We start from the raw sequence: 17,971 nt of genomic DNA on the forward strand, positions 1-17,971 counted from the left end.
TGAGGCCTACAGAAACTTAGGAAGGCTAAAGTCCTGAGCAAGTCTCTTGTCACCTTTTACAGAGGAGCAATAAATAGAAAGCATCCTGACTGGCATAGTTTGTGCACAGCCCAGGACAGGAAAGCTCTACAGCAGGTGATTAAAACCTCCCAGAACATCATTGATTCCCATCTACAGAGCATGAGCAACATCGGTGCAGTAAGATGTCTGCACAGAGCCCAAAGGATACTAAAAGACGACACCCATCCCCCCCGCCATAGTCTGTTCACCCTGCTGCCACCTGGCAAAAGATACAGAAGTGTCCACTGCCGTACCACCAGACTACACAGCAGCTTCATTCCCCAGGCTGTGAGACTCCTGAACTCATCCTCAACAACAACACTCAACACATAAAATAGATGTAGCAGGACTCAAGTACTCTAAATAACTAAAGTCCCTGTAATCTGTCATACTCGCTTTAACAACAATGATAATATGATAACGCATATGATAACATTTCTATCTTACTTCATCCATGGGCGTAATTCCCTCTTTGCATAAACCCATATTATCAGGACGGTTACCATGGCCTCAGTTTTACAGCCGTGATAATGACTGAAATAGAGAGAAACATGGGGCATAATTGTCTTTCGAGCCCGAGACATGTGATGTGATGTCTCCCTCTGAGCCCAGCTGGTTCTCTCTTCAAACCACAAGCATCCTAAACCTTTGGTCAGAGTTCACTACCAACTAATACAATACGCTGTAAGTGCACTGTAACAAGTTTTGGTCTCCACAAACCAACTCACTCAGTTGTACATTTAAAGTCTGGTCTCAAAGTAATTTCAGCCATTTTCTGTTCCCAAAAATCAAGTCTTAGTTCTGCTGTGTGGCCTCAGACAGCTCACAGAAGTGTGTATATGTTTGTCGGGTTCCTACTGACCACCACCACCTCCCGCTGCCTGTGCATTTATATATTGTGCACCTCAAGTTTCCATGAAGACAGGTTGTCAAAATTAGCTAATAATGTTAGACCTTCTTGAGTTCATATATTGTTATTCAAATTATCAAACAAATTACCTAAAAATAATCAACAGACAGAGAATCATGGGGCTTTTAAGCGCACTGGGAGTCTGGGGCCCTAACACGGTTGCCTGCTTTGCCAGTTGATAATCCAGCCTTGACTTTTCCACAGTCAGTGGCTCTCTGATAAGGAAGAGTGCTGCTTTTCCGGTGCATGTTGTCTGTTTGCCCTGTGCCCGAAATGTAGGGCAGCACAAATTCATCCATGATGACGTGTTGCCTTCAGCTGGAGCTCTTCCTCCCCCTTCTATGTGTTTCCTGATAACATGTAGCTACAGTGTATCTCGATTATCACACAACACACCCAGGAAATTATCTGTATACATATTTGTTTGACCATGAACATGAAAAAGCCATGTGAACCATAACTATCAGTCAATTTTGTGTGAAACTTTTTGTCACATAAGTCTAAAATAATAGGCTCTTATTTATATTTTGGCAAAACCTAAAAAACTGTTGCAGCTCTGTGAATAACAAAACTATTTCTCTATGTGATACAATGTCTAAATTTCCGATTACCATTCATCATGCCATGTTTTATTGCAAACAATATCCAACACCTTCCTCCTGTGTCAGAGTGAGGTAAGAAATTCACGTAAACCAAATGAGATAAAAAAAAAAAAAAAAGTAAAAACTTTATTGTTAATTTTACAAGATTGGTGGTTATTTTGGGGTCGGTTTGAATTTAACCTTGCATGTTTTCACACTGCTGTTGTCCCACAGATACAAAAGCTTTTTGTGAGGATAATATGAGACCATAGCCAAGATCCCATTACCTGGCCTGAAATCAAAACTTGCATCCTGGGGACTCTCTTCCTTTAAATCAAAGGCATATGTAACTCTTCTGTCATTGTCGTCTGTGAAATACAGCATCCCACATACAATGAAAGCATTTCCCGCTTTAGTTGTAGGGTAGTGAGTGTTAATGACTGACTCCACAGAGAATGTGTCTGGGTTAAGCTTCGCAACCATCGTATTATCCTCTGTATCTGCAGCATAAATGACCCACAGTCCATTTTCGTCCACAGCAAACTTGAAGTACGTCTTGGAGTTGTGGAAGAGATAAGCCAGGTGTTTGTATCTGCTGTTTGCCATGATCAGAGTGTTTGTCCTTCTGGTGTTCAGGTCAAATCTGTAAAATATTGATCATGGGTAAGTGAAGAGTACAAAATTCACTGACACAGACAAAAAAAAAAGTATGTCAAACACTTACTTTACAAGTCTGTTTGTTCCTGCACTTTGAAAGAACAAAGACTTCTTGTAAATGACATGTCCACAGCCTTGGAAGTAGCTCCAAACGTTTATGTCTCTGTTGCTTTTATTCTGAAATGTCGAAATGTTCCTGTGCTCTGCTAGAACTCGACCTGGTGAAAAAAAAGGTTTCTGTGTTAAATCCACAATAACTTACAAACCTCTGTGATTTATGGTATCAATCAATCAAACTGGTACACTTCTGGTTGCTGTAACAATCACCTGAAAAATGTTCGGCCACCCAGTATCGACCATCATCCTGCTGAGATGCGTCAGACATCCAGGCTCCATAAGTGCTCGACATTTTGATGGCTCTTTCTGAACATTTAATAGTTTTCATAGTGCACTCTAAATTAATGAAGACAGGTAGTTTAGTATTTGAATAAGTTGTCAGATAGATAGATAGATAGATAGATAGATAGATAGATAGATAGATAGATAGATAGATAGATAGATAGATTAATTTAACAAAATGTTCTAACCAGTTCTTTTCGGTCTCTCAGTGGTTGTTGTCACATTGATCAGATATGAAGAGTCTGGAGAAAAAAGGAGAGGAAGACAAAGAAAAAAATATATAGGAAATACAGAATTAAAAATAAAAAAATAATAATAACATTTATAATTAATAAATAATAAAGATACAAAGAATATTAAAAAACTATGGAAGCCCTAAAGGGCCATGCATTCATACATTTTATTTCCTCTGTTTTCCCGTGATAACGAGTTCATTTCATTTGTTTTCTCGAGATCTCGAGTTATTATCTCGAAATAACAACTGCTGTTTGCCTGAGATTACGGGATCATTTTCTCGAGATCTTGAGAAAACAAAACGATAGTGTAGTATATTAAATCATTGCAGGAAACATCATTCAGTGTAGCAATGTCAGAGGAGCAGGAGCATATCGATCACCACGTCACCACGTCAACGGAGGAAATAAAATGTATGAATGCATGGCCCTTTAGTACGGAAGCCCTAAAGGGCCATGCATTCATACATTTTATTTCCTCCATTTTCCTGTGATAACGAGGTAATTTCATTTGTTTTCTCGAGGTATTGAGTTATTATCTGGAAATAACAACTGCCATTTTCCCGAGATAACGAGATAATTTTCTCAAGATAACGAAACTTTGTTTTCCCGACATAACGATATAATTAATTTGAGATCTCCTCATTAACTACATAGCTGGTCAGCTATGTAGTTAATGACGACATCAGGCTCACTTAGATTACGCCGCCGATATAGCTGAAGCCTTGCTAACCGTCTTTTTAGATTATGCACACTAATGTGTATATTATCTGTAATAGCAAGGCATAATGCTATTTCAGCCTGTGTCAGGCCTTGATTGAAAAGATATGTGCCGTGGTGATCGATATGCTCCTGCTCCTCTGACATTGCTACACTGAATGATGTTTCCTGCAATGATTTCATATACTACACTATCATTTTGTTTTCTCAAGATCTCAAATTAATTATATCGTTATCTCGGGAAAACAAAGCTTTGTTATCTCGAGATCTCGAGAAAATTATCTCGTTATCTCGGGAAAACAACAGTTGTTATTTCGAGATAATAACTCGAGATCTCGAGAAAACAAATGAAATTAACTCGTTATCACGGGAAAACGGAGGAAATAAAATGTATGAATGCATGGCCCTTTAGGGCATCCGTAAAAAAGAAATAACATTCACTTTAATTTTCGGGATAATTTTCTCGAGATAATGAAACTTTGTTTTCCCGAGATAACGATATAATTAATTCGAGATCTCGAGATAATGACTGTGATATGATAGGCCTGAGATTATGGAGATGCCCGGGACCTCGTAACTGGTCAGCTATGTAGTTAACGACGACATCAGGCTCACTTAGATTGCGCCACCGATATAGCTGAAGCCTTGCTAACCATCTTTTTAGATTACGCACACTAATGTGTATATTATCTGGCATAGCAAGGCATAATGCTATTTCAGCCTGTGTCAGGCCTTGATTGAAAAGATATGTGACGCGGTGATCGATGCAGTGATTTAATATACTACACTATTGTTTTGTTTTCTCAAGATCTCGAATTAATTATATCGTTATCTCTGGAAAACAAAGTTTCGTTATCTCGAGATCTCGAGAAAATTATCTCGTTATCTCGGGAAAACGGCAGTTGTTATTTCGAGATAATAACAACTAATAGATCTCGAGAAAACAAATGAAATTAACTCGTTATCACGGGAAAACGGAGGAAATAAAATGTATGAATGCATGGCCCTTTAGGGCATCCGTAAAAAAGAAATAACATTCACTTTAATTTTCGGGATAATTTTCTCGAGATAATGAAACTTTGTTTTCCCGAGATAACGATATAATTAATTCGAGATCTCGAGATAATGACTGTGATATGATAGGCCTGAGATTATGGAGATGCCCGGGACCTCGTAACTGGTCAGCTATGTAGTTAACGACGACATCAGGCTCACTTAGATTGCGCCACCGATATAGCTGAAGCCTTGCTAACCATCTTTTTAGATTACGCACACTAATGTGTATATTATCTGGCATAGCAAGGCATAATGCTATTTCAGCCTGTGTCAGGCCTTGATTGAAAAGATATGTGACGCGGTGATCGATGCAGTGATTTAATATACTACACTATCGTTTTGTTTTCTCAAGATCTCGAATTAATTATATCGTTATCTCTGGAAAACAAAGTTTCGTTATCTCGAGATCTCGAGAAAATTATCTCGTTATCTCGGGAAAACGGCAGTTGTTATTTCGAGATAATAACAACTAATAGATCTCGAGAAAACAAATGAAATTAACTCGTTATCACGGGAAAACGGAGGAAATAAAATGTATGAATGCATGGCCCTTTAGGGCATCCGTACTTTTTGTAGCCAAAGGTGCTGTATTTGTTTTTTTAATTAATATAAAATAATACATTAATTCATTAAACAGAGGGCTGACAGTGGTATTAGCACAGGTGCGACCACTAGAGGGGGCTGTGAGGCGCCACATGCTGTAAGACAGTAAAGGTAAGTCAATATTGGAATGGCCTACATAAGGGACAACGCCACAGAACTGTGATCACTGGACATGTTGAAAAATGTATTTTGTCTTGTGTATTGTATATTTGTTTTGTATACTGTTCTTTATAATGTAACAGTTTTTGTAACCTGCTTATGGGACAACAGATGTTAATTTGCATTCATGCTAATATACAGCATGTTTTCATCTTGTAGTTTTTTACTGATGTTCATTAACAGGCTTTGTCTCTATCAAGTGAATGGTTGAATGAATGAATGAATGAATAAATAAACAGTTTCAAAAATGATGGATGGGCTCTGAGAGAAAAGACTAATCTTATTTTAAAAAATGTAATACTAAACACTAAAAGAATAGAACGGAAAATACTTAATTGTCTATCTAATGCATGCAAAATGCAGAACTTTGTCTTTGCTTGCATGTGCACAAAGGTGCATTAAAAAAGACAACATATCATGTCTAATATACCTAAATTATATACCAAAACCTATACCAAATATGGTACACATGACAGTTTCTTACCACTTTTCATTGGTTTATCCATAATGTCCACACTGTTATTGAAGGTGTCCTTCTTTTGAGCCTGGTCTACAGAAAGTGAGGCTGTAAAATAAAGGAAATATATCAAGATGAACATATATATATATATAGACAAAAGTGAAGTGAATGTTTTGTTTTTAGGTCAATGTTATTTTTACATACAAAACATTCAAAACAGAGTGTTTCCTACCTGTTAATAATTTAATTGGTGCCTCTGTAGCATTTTCTCTTTTGGGATTGTTCAAGGTGTCGTGGCTGTTGTCTTGATGAGATGATACTGATTCTAGATAATCAAAAAGTATTGGGATGAACAAGTTTTCTTTTTCATATAGTCAAAGTTAGGATTGTATTCACAGTCTCCCCGATGCTCAAAATGATTGCAATTTTTTTTTTACTTAAATAAACATACATGTGAATTGTTAAATACTTCAACAAAATACAGTTTATATGATCGTTTTTTAAACCACTTTTTATTGGTGTATCATTGTTAGGATCTACTACCTGTAAATAAGTTAACTGGTGCCTCTGTAACACTCTCCCTGCCGGTTTCAATCTGTGTGTCATGTCTGTCATCTGGACGAGGTGACACTAACTCTGTAGAAAATAAAACAGAACCATAACCATAACATTTAAACTAAACCCGGTATGTTGTCAAGCAGTCTCATTAATATTAACATGGTATATAAATGCCCTGAAACATCCGTAAAGAGGTACGACCACTCAAAATGGTTGTTAACTAGATTTAATAAACTTCACTAAACATACATGTGAAGTGGTCAAAAATGACAACAAACACAGTTTATACAATGTGACAGTTCCTTACCATTTTTCAAAATAACAGTAAAGTTTTCCCTGTCATTGAAGTTGTCACTGCTTTGACTCAGGTCGGGAGAAAGGAGGGCTGTAGAGTGCAACGAGACATTATATAAGATGTTGTAGGGCAGCAAGTTTAATTAGGGTACAAGGAGACCTTTACTTATAATTCAAAATACAGTTAATACCTGGTAATAATTTAATTGGTGCCTCTGTAAAGTTCTCTTTGTTTTTATCATTCAACATGTCGTGGCTGTACCCTGGACGAACTGATATTGATTCTAGAGGAAAAAAGAAAAAAGTACCAGGCCAAACGTGTTATTTACATGATTAATATCGGGTCTTCCTACCACCCAAAACAAGTTGCTTACCAGATTCCACACTTGTGTCTCGAAGTTTCTCAGAGTCAGTAAAAATCAATACACCTTTGTCATCATCGGCTGGATGTGATGTTGATGAGTCTGCAGAAAGAAAGCATATCAATAAAATAATTAACTCACATAATATATTGGTGTGTTCTGCTCTCATCAAAGTTTACTCACCAGTTTCTGTCCATCTCACGCTGTCTGTCACATTGTCCTGGCTGTCGTCTTGGTGAGATGATACTGACTCTAGAAAAGAAAAGAAAGTTACTAGTCACGTTTACCTTGTTGTTGTTCTGGTGTGAATATGAAGAGGCTAAAAATATAATATATAAAAAATAATAACATAGCCCACAACTATAAAACACTGTATACTCACTTGAACTGTATCAAACTGTAATTGTAGTCTAATATGTTTGCAGCTTTCATACAACTTTTAACAGTAAAATTCAAGCACTTTTAAGATACCTTAATCAAAAATTCCCAGACTCTCAAAACCTTTATCATCCCATCTAAATTATTATAAATGCAATTCTGAAAAATAAAGTTCACAGAATTCTGTTACACCCACAGCAATCAATGGATTATTATTATTATCATTATTAACAGCTATTCTAATCAACTAAATATTCAAACAAACATTGAGGATGATGACTGGATTTTGAGGCAGGAATAAAAACTACTGAAACAAAGACCAAATAGTGAAACAGGGTTTCTTACCACTTGCCATGTGTGTATTAACGATGGTTCGAATGTTATTGGAGGCATCAGTGTTTTGACCTACAGAGAGTGGGGCTGAATGAAATGAAACATTACGTACAAAGCTTTAAAGTTGTGGTCACTCGCTTTACTCATAGTTTAAAACACAGTATTTCCTACCTGTTAATGATGTATTTGTTTGGTCTGTAACATTCTCTGTGCTGGAGTCATTCAGGGTGTTGTGGTTGAAGTCTTTATGAAACGATGCCGACTCTAGGAAACATTTATGGATGCATTTCTTCTTGAGACTTCATTTCAATAACTTATTCAAACTTTTCACAAAAACAAAGATTAGAGAACAGTTTCACAGAAATGAAAACACAATTGTCAGAACATTTTTTTCTCCTTCCTTCTCCGATTAATCATCTCACGACTCCTCAGATTTATCTTGTGACTTCTTGGAGGGGTCAGATCTGTATGTTGGGAACCATTTGACTAAAATACCAAACTATCAAAGAGTATATAAAGTAGTTAAAACTAGCTCTATTTTGAGCAGATACAACAGTAAAATGCTGCGTACACAGTGATGCAACAGTACGTTAGTATTGTAATAATACTACAATATTACATCTTACTGCAGAGCAAGTACTTTTACTTTTGATACTCTGAGTACATTTCGCTGATGCTACCTCTGTACTTAAGTATGATTGTGAATGCAGGACTTAAACTTGTAATGGAGTATTTTTACATGGTTGTATTTGAATACTTCTCCCACCACTGATTATTTCAGAGTTGCAAACTTAAAGTGATACTGTATGAATAAACATGATTTAATTTCCTTGTCCATTGTCCTCTTTTTTATGCATTCTTGATGTCAGTGAAGTCTTTCAGCCACTCAAATGGTTGCTTACCAGATTCCTCATCTTTGTCTCGAAGTTTCTCAGAGTCAGTCACGTTAAACACTTCTCGTGCTTCATGAGCTGCATGTGGTGTTGGTAACACTGTGGAAAGAAAGGTGAGATCTACATTTAAAAGGGACATATTCAACTTTTTACTCCATTTAATTTATTTGAAAGCTACAGTTACTGGTTACTTTTCAAATGAAGAGTATATAAAAACATATAACATATGTACAGTATATCCCCTATTGACTTCTCACATGGTTTCATTTTGTGAATGCAGGACTTTTACTTGTAATGGAGTATCTTTACTTTGAAACAGTCATATTTTAATATTTATTTCTGATATTAAGAGAAGCTATGGGATTAAAAAGAGTACCGAAACAGTTGCTTACCAGATTCTTCATCTGTGTCCTGAAGTTTCCCAGAGTCAGTTACATTAAACACTTCTCTGGCTTCATGAGCTGTATGTGCTGTTGATAACACTGCAGAGGGGAAAGAGGAGATTTACATTTAAAAGAGACATAAAAGTCTGTCAACAAAGTCTTTCAGTCACTCAAACAGTTGCTTACCAGACACTTCATCTCTGTCTTGAAGTTTCTCAGAGTCAGTCACAGTTAAAACCTCTCTGGCTTCATGAGCTGTACGTGTTGTTGGTAACACTGTGAAAAGAAAGAGGAGATTTACATTCAAAAGGGAAATATCTATCTTTACTTTTCAAATTGAAAGTTTATGTGAAAACAGTTATATTAAATAATCTTACTCTTTGTAAACACAATTCTTCCATTTAATTTTTATGTCATTATCTACGTTTTTAGGGTTTTATCTCACTTCAGGAGTTAATACTGACCTGTGAACTCACTTTATGACTTAAAACAGTCATATTTTAACATTCCTTTCTAATATTAAGAGAGGCTATGGGATTTAAAAGGGTAGTGAAACGGTTGCTTACCAGAGTCGTCTTCTGTGTGTTGACGTTTCTCTGAGTCACTCACAATAAAAACCTCCCTGGCTTCATCATCTGGATGCGTTGTTGGTAACACTGTGGAGAAGAAGGGGAGATTAAAAACACAATTCATTCAAATTTTTAGGTCATAACCACATTTTTTTTAGGATATTTACTCACTTTATTACCACCTACCCGTTAATAACTGAATGCATTTTATGAGCGACAAAAAGCAAAAAAGAACAATAAAACCAGTAAAAGACTGTCAATAAAGTCTTTCAGTCACTCAAACGGTAGCTTACCAGATACTTCTTCTCTGTCTTGAAGTTTCTCAGAGTCAGTCACAGTTAAAACTTCTCTGGCTTCATGAGCTGTACGTGTTGTTGGTAACACTGTGGAAAGAAAGGGAAGATTTATATCTAAAATATACATAATACATGCTTTACTTCACTATATTTATTTAAGAGCTATAGTTACTGGTTACTTTTCAAATTAAGAGTTTACGTAAAAACAATTATCTTAAATAATCGTAGCCTTTGTGAACACAATTCTTCAATTTAATTTTTATATTTTTAGTGTATTATCTCACTTCAGGAGTTAATACTGACCTGTGAGTTAAAATGGTAATTTTTTAACATTCCATTCTAATATTAAGAGAGGCTATGGGATTTAAAAGGGTAGTGAAATGGTTGCTTACCAGAGTCGTCTTCTGTGTGTTGACGTTTCTCTGAGTCACTCACAATAAAAACCTCCCTGGCTTCATCATCTGGATGCGTTTTTGGTAACACTGTGGAGAGGAAGGGGAGATTAAAAACACAATTCATTCAAATTTTTAGGTCATAACCACATTTTTTTTAGGATATTTACTCACTTTATTACCACCTACCCGTTAATAACTGAATGCATTTTATGAGCGACAAAAAGCAAAAAAGAACAATAAAACCAGTAAAAGACTGTCAATAAAGTCTTTCAGTCACTCAAACGGTAGCTTACCAGATACTTCTTCTCTGTCTTGAAGTTTCTCAGAGTCAGTCACAGTTAAAACTTCTCTGGCTTCATGAGCTGTACGTGTTGTTGGTAACACTGTGGAAAGAAAGGGAAGATTTATATCTAAAATATACATAATACATGCTTTACTTCACTATATTTATTTAAGAGCTATAGTTACTGGTTACTTTTCAAATTAAGAGTTTACGTAAAAACAATTATCTTAAATAATCGTAGCCTTTGTGAACACAATTCTTCAATTTAATTTTTATATTTTTAGTGTATTATCTCACTTCAGGAGTTAATACTGACCTGTGAGTTAAAATGGTAATTTTTTAACATTCCATTCTAATATTAAGAGAGGCTATTGTATTTAAAAGGGTAATGAAACGGTTGCTTACCAGATTCCTCGTCTGTGTTTTGACGTTTCTCTGAGTCACTCACAATAAAAACCTCTCTGGCTTCATCAGCTGGACCTGTTTTTGGTGACACTGTGGAATGAAGGTGAGATTTAATAAGAGATGAGATTAAATAAGTTAAGATAAAATCTGTGTGAATATTTCACAAATGTGTTTTTCCGTCATTGTTAGTTTTACATACGATTCAAAAAAGAGTTTTTCCCACCTGGTAAAAATGTAATTGGTGCCTCTGTAGGATTCTCTCGTTTGGTATTGTCCAAGGTGTCGTGGCTGTCGTCTTGATGAGATGACACTGACTCTAGAAAATAAAAAAGTATTGGGTTTAATATGTTTTTCTTATTATGATGCTGATGCTCAAAATGGTTGCTATCTCTTCTTTTTATTTGTGCCTTGACTTAAATAAACATGTGAATTGGAGTATGTTACAGTTTATACAACATTACATTTTTTCTTTACCACTTTTCATGGGTGAATCATTAATAGGATCTACTACCTGTAAATAATACTTGGTTAATAGCTGGTGCCTCTGTAACCCTCTCTCTGCTGGTTTCAATCAGTGTGTCGTCTGGGCGAGGTGATACTAACTCTGTAGAAAATAAAACAGAATTTGGATAACCACAACATTTTAAATCAAACCAGGTATGTGGTCAGGTAGTCTCGTTAATATTAACGTGAAGATTGTCCTGTGGAATAAATTAAAATAAGTAAAGAGGTCAGTCAATTAAGTCTTCCTGCGACTCAAAATGGTTGTTAACTAGATTTTATATTTGTGCCTTGACTTAACTGAACAGACATGTGAACAGGTCAATACTGACACCAAACACAGTTTGTACAATATGACAGTTGCTTACCATTTTTCATGGTATTGGTTAAGTTTTCCCTGTCATTGAAGGTGTCGCTGTTTTGAATCAGGTCTGGAAGATTTTGGGCTGAGGAATAAAAGCAGACATTATGTAAGATTTACAAATGATATTGGTGTTGTAGGGCAGCAAGTTTAATTTGGATACAAGAGACTTTTACTTATAATTAAAAATGCAGTTAATACCTGGTGATAATTTAATTGGTGCCTCTGTAAAGTTCTCTGTGTTGGTGTCATTCAAGGAGTCGTGGCTGTACTCTAGAAAAGAAGTACCAGGGTAAATTAGGTCTGACAATGACGTCTTTCTATTACTAAAGACAGGTGCTTACCAGATTCCACACTTGTTTCTAGAAGTTTTTTAGAGTCAGTAACATTCAATACATCGCTGCCATTATCAGCTGGGTGTGTCGTTGATGATTCTGTGGAAAGAAAACATATAATTAAGTCATTAATTCATATAAGATATCCGGGTGTTCTGCTCTCATTTGAAGCCTAAATTCACAAAGTTTACTCACCAGTTTTCGTCCATCTCATGTTGTTAGTCACATTGTCCTGGCGCTCGTCTTGATGAGACGATACTGATTTTGGAAAAGATGAAAAAGTACAAGGTTAATTTTTTTTTTTACATGATCAAAATCAGGTCTGACAATCATCTTCCTCTGACACAAAACAGCATCTTACCAGATTTCACACTTGTATCTCCAAGTTTTTTAGAGTCGGTAACATTCAAATCATCTCTGCTGTCATTGGCTGGATGTGATGTTGGTGATTCTGTGGACATAAAGGTGAGTTTCACATAGAGGAGTTGATACGGACATTGTGTATTATTTAACGATGGCCAATTCAGTTACCAGTTAATGTATAATTGGCTAATTATTTCAGCTGTACTAGTATTGATCATATTTTATAAGCTCTTGTTTGTTCATGCAAAATTTTAACTTGTAAAGTAACTACAGCTATAAAATAGTAAATTCTGAGTAAATGTACTTACATTCCACCACTGATTGTTCATCATCATATAACATTCAAGATTAACTTGAAGCTCTAAGTCACAAACAGCCGATAATCTAAATCATTAACTTGTATAATTGTTGTAAATTTTCTCCTACCATCTCTGTTAACTGTGGAGCTGCTGATGTTTTCTGTGTCGGTTTCGTTGATCAGAACAGGAGATGAATCTAAACATGAGAGTAGAAATGAAAGATCGTTTTTACTTTAAAACTTCAGCTACTAGTCATTACAAAAGATTCTTAAATGCATATGAAAAGTCCACACTGACTGCACCAATAGCCTAAAGATATAAATCAGGCTGATTGATTTTAGATGATGATTCTGTGGAGGCGTTCTCACTCGTCAACATGTTGGTTTGACAGATGTGCTCTCTGGTGGTCTTGTTTCTCACTTTATTACAGTACCAGGCAGGACAGGGTGGACCAGGTGGGCCTGGAGGACCCCTTGGACCAGGAGGACCTTTAAATATACACATACAGTAGCGTCAAGTCAGACATGTAAAAGTGACATAATAAACAATTACAGTGGCTCTACAACAGCCACCATTAAGGAAAAACATGAAAGCTATTAATAATGTGTGATAATATGTTAATTTCTTAAATATTTGATTCCAGTATTGTACTGTAACTTTTAAGGGAAACTTTAGATTTAAACAAATCTTAGTGGCCATCTTGATATTTGTCAAATTTTGCGCAAAGCTTCTCAGGTGTAATCTTGAGTAAATACTGGATGCACTCTGCAGTTTCCTCTCTGTTAATCACATTATCATATCAGGTTTAAGGATGTCGTCGTCTCTCACCCTCAATGAGAATGTCATTGTAGGTTTCTCCTTTCAGTTGAAGAGGCCCACGGTCTCCTTTAGGTCCTGGATCTCCTTTTTCACCAGGGGGTCCTAGTCATTAACAGGTGTCATTATTAGTTTAAAACACTGTCGAAAACGGAAATCCAAATTAAAAACAGAATGAGCGTGTGTTGATTGTAGGGCTGTGAAGCTGTCAACAGATGATCTTAGATAAAACTAACCGTGGACAATTCAAGACGACGATCTCAAAACTCTTCAACTCAGTTTGCAGTTATTTTCACTGAGTATCGCTCTTTTGAAATGTTTTAACGCTGCATATTTTTGTGCATCTTGACATCATTGCAAAGGATTTGAAGGAAGCCTCAATGATTTTTTTTAGGCTTAAATAAAGGTTTGAATTTAATTTATCAGTTTTAAATACAACCGAGCGGCTCTGTAATGCCCTCAAGAGTAACTGAAATGTCCCTGTGGATGAGTGAACATTTGTCCACAGCGCTTCTCAATGGCTCAACAACTTCAAAAAGAACAACAAACCAGTGTGATTCCAGTATGACCAGTCCAGCAAACAAAGTTTCTTGTAGACAGTGAGTGGGATTCTCATGTTATGTAACTGTGGCTGAACAAAGGAGGAGACTGTTTGAATCTTTTGACTAACTTCTGTTTCTGTGGCTGATCTGGTGCACACTTCATTCAGGGAGCGGTTTATAGCTTTCCAACCAATTTCTAACCGATTACTCACCTCTTTTTCCTCGTCTCCCCTGCGGCCCGGCCACACCCTGCAGTCCTGGTGAACCAGCTCTGCCAGGCAATCCTAACAGGCAAAAGAACTGTGACTGCAGTAACAAATTCAGCTTAGTCTAAGTAACTGATGCAGCTAATTAAAGTGTTTTTACCTGGAGGTCCAGCCGGGCCTGGGAGAAAAGTAAGAATAAAAAAGTAAGTACTTTACACAAATCAAATACAGAGGAAGCACCAGAAACAAAAAATATGTATGAAGTGCACCTGTTAAACAAAATCCTCTGGAGCTGTTACACAGATCCATGAGAGCCTTGACCTGACATCAAGAAAAAGAGACAGAAAGAGTTGGTGAGGTCAGCTGATTGTAACTACACCTGGAACATCTGGAAGCTTTCTACAGTTACAGTTTGGTGTTTAAATCACTTGGATACAAACACTTTTCATCTCCCGTGAGACATCTGGTCAAATGCAGCTGTGTTATAGTTCTCAGATTAGAGAGAGGATTACTTTTATTTTAGTTTTGCATTATTCTCATTAGCCCCATGACACTAAAAGCCAAAAATCTACTTGAAGGGTTCATTTGCAAAAACACCCATATCGGTTTTCTTAAAGGGGCACTGTGCACCTTTTTTTCCCACCTATATTCTTGAACAGTCGAACCTCTAGACGGGCAGTTAGCTCTTTTTGATCTCACCCCGCCAAAACTCATAATACACGGCTGTTGTTCTCCTTCTCTGTACACATACAAATGTAAACATATGTAGACTTACAAGTACATCTAGAAATTCATGTTCAGGAGATTTAAGACTTGATCTGTAGACCGCTCACATTACCAGATAGTTTGGGCTGAACAATGGTACCAACTGAGGTCCCAGGTTTCTTAAATGTGTCAGTCTGTTGCAGCCTTAATTATTATTGCCAATTATTTACCAATCAGGTCAATAATAAAACTGGACTTTATTTTGGTAAAATACTTGTCGATCACTGATAAATGTGCTGTCAACACACACAGTAGCGCCCGCTAAAGTTCCCAGAGGATGTGATTACTGCTGAAGGAGGAGCAGGGAACAGTCACGCTGCTCAAACTATTTATGTAGCAACAGTTCAGAGGAAAACCAGACTTCTTCTTAATGTCTGCAGCAGGCTCTTAGATTCTTTGCATTACACAGACATGCTTCTAATCCCAAAAGGGAAAAAAGAGGAAATGTTTCTATAAAGTTGACTGCAAAGAGATGTTGATTGGTCCCCTGTTCTCGCTCATATTAACACAAGAAGAATACAGTAAATAATCTGCTTTATATTAACAATTTCCTAAAAAAGAGCCCATATTCAAGCTGTGAAGTATCTTACAGGAACCATGGAGTATGTCATCATCATCATCATATCCTTCTCCTCTTGGCTCTGTAATGGATCTTCCTCCTGGTCTCTTCTGCTGCGGTGGAGCTTCTTCAGCTCTTCAGCTTCTGCAGGCTCCATGATTCCCGCCTGCAGCCTGCAGCTCTGTGACAGCTCCTGCATCTGGGCATCCAACCTGAGCAGCTCCTCCGTCAGCTCTCTCTGTCGCACCAGCAGGAACACCAAACCTGCTGAGCTGAGGAGCAGCAGCACACACATCCCCACCGACAGCACCTTCCACGCCAGGAAAACTCCACTCCTCTCCTTCATGTCTGTGCCCTGTTTCCTCCTCCTCCACTGAAGGACTGATCCGGACTCTGAAATTTACAAGCACATACAGCACATAACTGAACACCTGCCAACAGATTAGACGTCAGAGGGAAACTACGCTGTGAGCTGCCGGAGAGGAATAAACATGTCAAAATCTGTCTGTTTGTACCACGTGACGCATTGCGCAACGACAAGCAGCTGGGAAACAGTTAAACTCTAATAGGCCTTCACTTGATTAAGAAGCAGCTAATGGACATAATTCAAGAATGACACATTGTGCAGACAGTGTAGTGCTTCTCATCATTCTGGTGCCCTTCCTCTCAACATTGTCACCAAGCCGTCCTACACAAAATTACATGGAAGTGGAATAAATAAGTTGTGAACAAGGGGAACATTCTTCGGATCTACAAAAGAGCTTTCAGAGCACTTTCAGTAAAAGACTGTGGGTGTGTGGATGTGCGTGTGCTGAAATCTCCTTTTAATAAACGGGTTTTTATGTTTTCTATTTATTGCATAATTCATTTCCAAATATAGAGTACTAGTTGCATATTTTTCTCTACTTGTGTTGGTGACATCAAGCATCAAAGTTTCCCCATTTTCGCAGAAAGTTCTAATTATCCACTTTAGTCCCTACAACAATGAGGAAAAGGAAGTTTTTCAGCCAACTCGGGATAAAAACCCCAACATGTGAGGCCAACATCTTGAACAACAGCACACCAGCTATTCATCCGTACTGAGCTTGAAAGACAGCTCATTATAAGCACACAACCTCTGCATTTACACTGTTTGCCCTTTTTAATTCTGCACCCATGCTCTTTTTTCGAAGTATTGAAGCACTCTCATCCATTTGAAATTGACATTTTTAAGACTTTTAATTATAAAGATGAGATTATCTCTTTTCCCTCTCTTTCCTTTCTTGATCTGCTGGGTAAATCCCTGCTCCCTTTGACACAGGTCAGCCTGACCCAGTTGATTAATTTGGACTTGAAAACCCCCCCTCGGTTCATGAATTGGAAAGGAGGGGTTTCTTTCTTCTGAACAAAGCTAAACATTAAGTAAGCCCGAAAAAAAATGATGCAAAGTACAACCAATGAAAGACCTGCAGGTTTTGCATACTTATGAATAAAAACACTTTTCTGTCCTTTTTTAAGCTGCTTTGTGCTTTGGACAGGCCCTGTCATCTGGCCTGCCATATAATGGTACTTGTAACCCCAAAGTGGGAATGTTTCTAAGCAACCGGTAAAGTGAAGGCTCAACGGAGGATTTATAAACTCTTGAATCAGTGACTGAGTTTTATTTGCTAGAAGAATGTTGATCATCTTTAAAACCAGTGGAGGAAGCGCAGCATCTCTTCAAACTGGACTCTAACTTGTCAGGAGCAGGGAGGACCAAGAGACGTAAGTATTATTTCTTTGATAATTTGTTAATGAAACATTTAAAAAAGCTTTAAATAGTAAACTGTGACTCTTGAAGACTCCTCTTTAATGTTTTGAAGATGAAAAATTATTTTGAAATTCACTGTACTAATATCTTATGTTATGAGTATGATAATAATTTTGTATTAACATCACAAAATGAGTCACCTCATTGACCGGTGAATCTGTCACCTACACTTGAGCTCACCATCGTGAGATATCAGATGTCTACCATGTTACAAACAGTTCATCATAAAGCTTCATGTGGGTGTATTTTGGCTTTAGTGTCCCGCAGCTGAGTTACCTCCCAGCCCTGAAGGACGAGAGAATCACGAGGGATGAAAATGAAGGCTGTCCCCTGAATAAAGTTCTTCCCTTTTGTTTTAACAAACAGATGAGTTTGATTCGTCTGTTGGTTGAAGGAGGCAGGAGCTTTATGATCACAGGTTAAAAGCCTGCTCAGGAGCGTTTGAGTT

The 17,971-nt window shown here is 37.2% G+C and overlaps 1 protein-coding gene across 1 annotated transcript; it reads right to left on the bottom strand.

The window, feature by feature from the left end:
- Positions 1–1,725: 1,725 nt before the first annotated feature.
- LOC141000927 (uncharacterized) lies at positions 1,726–16,029 on the bottom strand. The gene is made up of 35 exons (XM_073471814.1): positions 15,766–16,029; positions 14,680–14,731; positions 14,571–14,588; positions 14,417–14,488; positions 13,675–13,767; positions 13,215–13,334; positions 12,974–13,042; positions 12,546–12,635; positions 12,380–12,442; positions 12,194–12,283; positions 12,051–12,122; positions 11,857–11,934; positions 11,499–11,591; positions 11,211–11,303; positions 10,988–11,077; positions 10,593–10,682; positions 10,297–10,386; positions 9,902–9,991; positions 9,606–9,695; positions 9,226–9,315; positions 9,049–9,138; positions 8,666–8,755; positions 7,935–8,027; positions 7,776–7,850; positions 7,236–7,304; positions 7,065–7,154; positions 6,882–6,974; positions 6,704–6,781; positions 6,382–6,474; positions 6,071–6,163; positions 5,863–5,943; positions 2,796–2,849; positions 2,536–2,661; positions 2,276–2,426; positions 1,726–2,194 (listed from the first exon to the last, which is right to left on the bottom strand). The coding sequence occupies exons 1-35, from the start codon at positions 16,027–16,029 to the stop codon at positions 1,726–1,728; spliced, it is 3,552 nt and encodes a 1,183-aa protein (XP_073327915.1).
- Between the last annotated feature and the right edge of the window lie 1,942 nt (positions 16,030–17,971).

This window comes from Pagrus major, chromosome 8 (assembly GCF_040436345.1).
Source record: "Pagrus major chromosome 8, Pma_NU_1.0".
Lineage (NCBI taxonomy): Eukaryota > Metazoa > Chordata > Actinopteri > Spariformes > Sparidae > Pagrus > Pagrus major.

What these genes read in the sequence shown, in the direction of transcription:
- LOC141000927 (XM_073471814.1), bottom strand. Translation starts at nt 16,029, where the DNA reads ATGTGTGTGCTGCTGCTCCTCAGCTCAGCAGGTTTGGTGTTCCTGCTG. An exon ending in TCAAACCAACATGTTGACGA is followed by an intron (nt 13,043 to 13,214) that starts GTGAGAACGCCT and finishes TCTCATGTTTAG; the next exon opens with ATTCATCTCCTGTTCTGATC. An exon ending in AGACAGAGAAGAAGTATCTG is followed by an intron (nt 10,387 to 10,592) that starts GTAAGCTACCGT and finishes TCCTCTCCACAG; the next exon opens with TGTTACCAAAAACGCATCCA.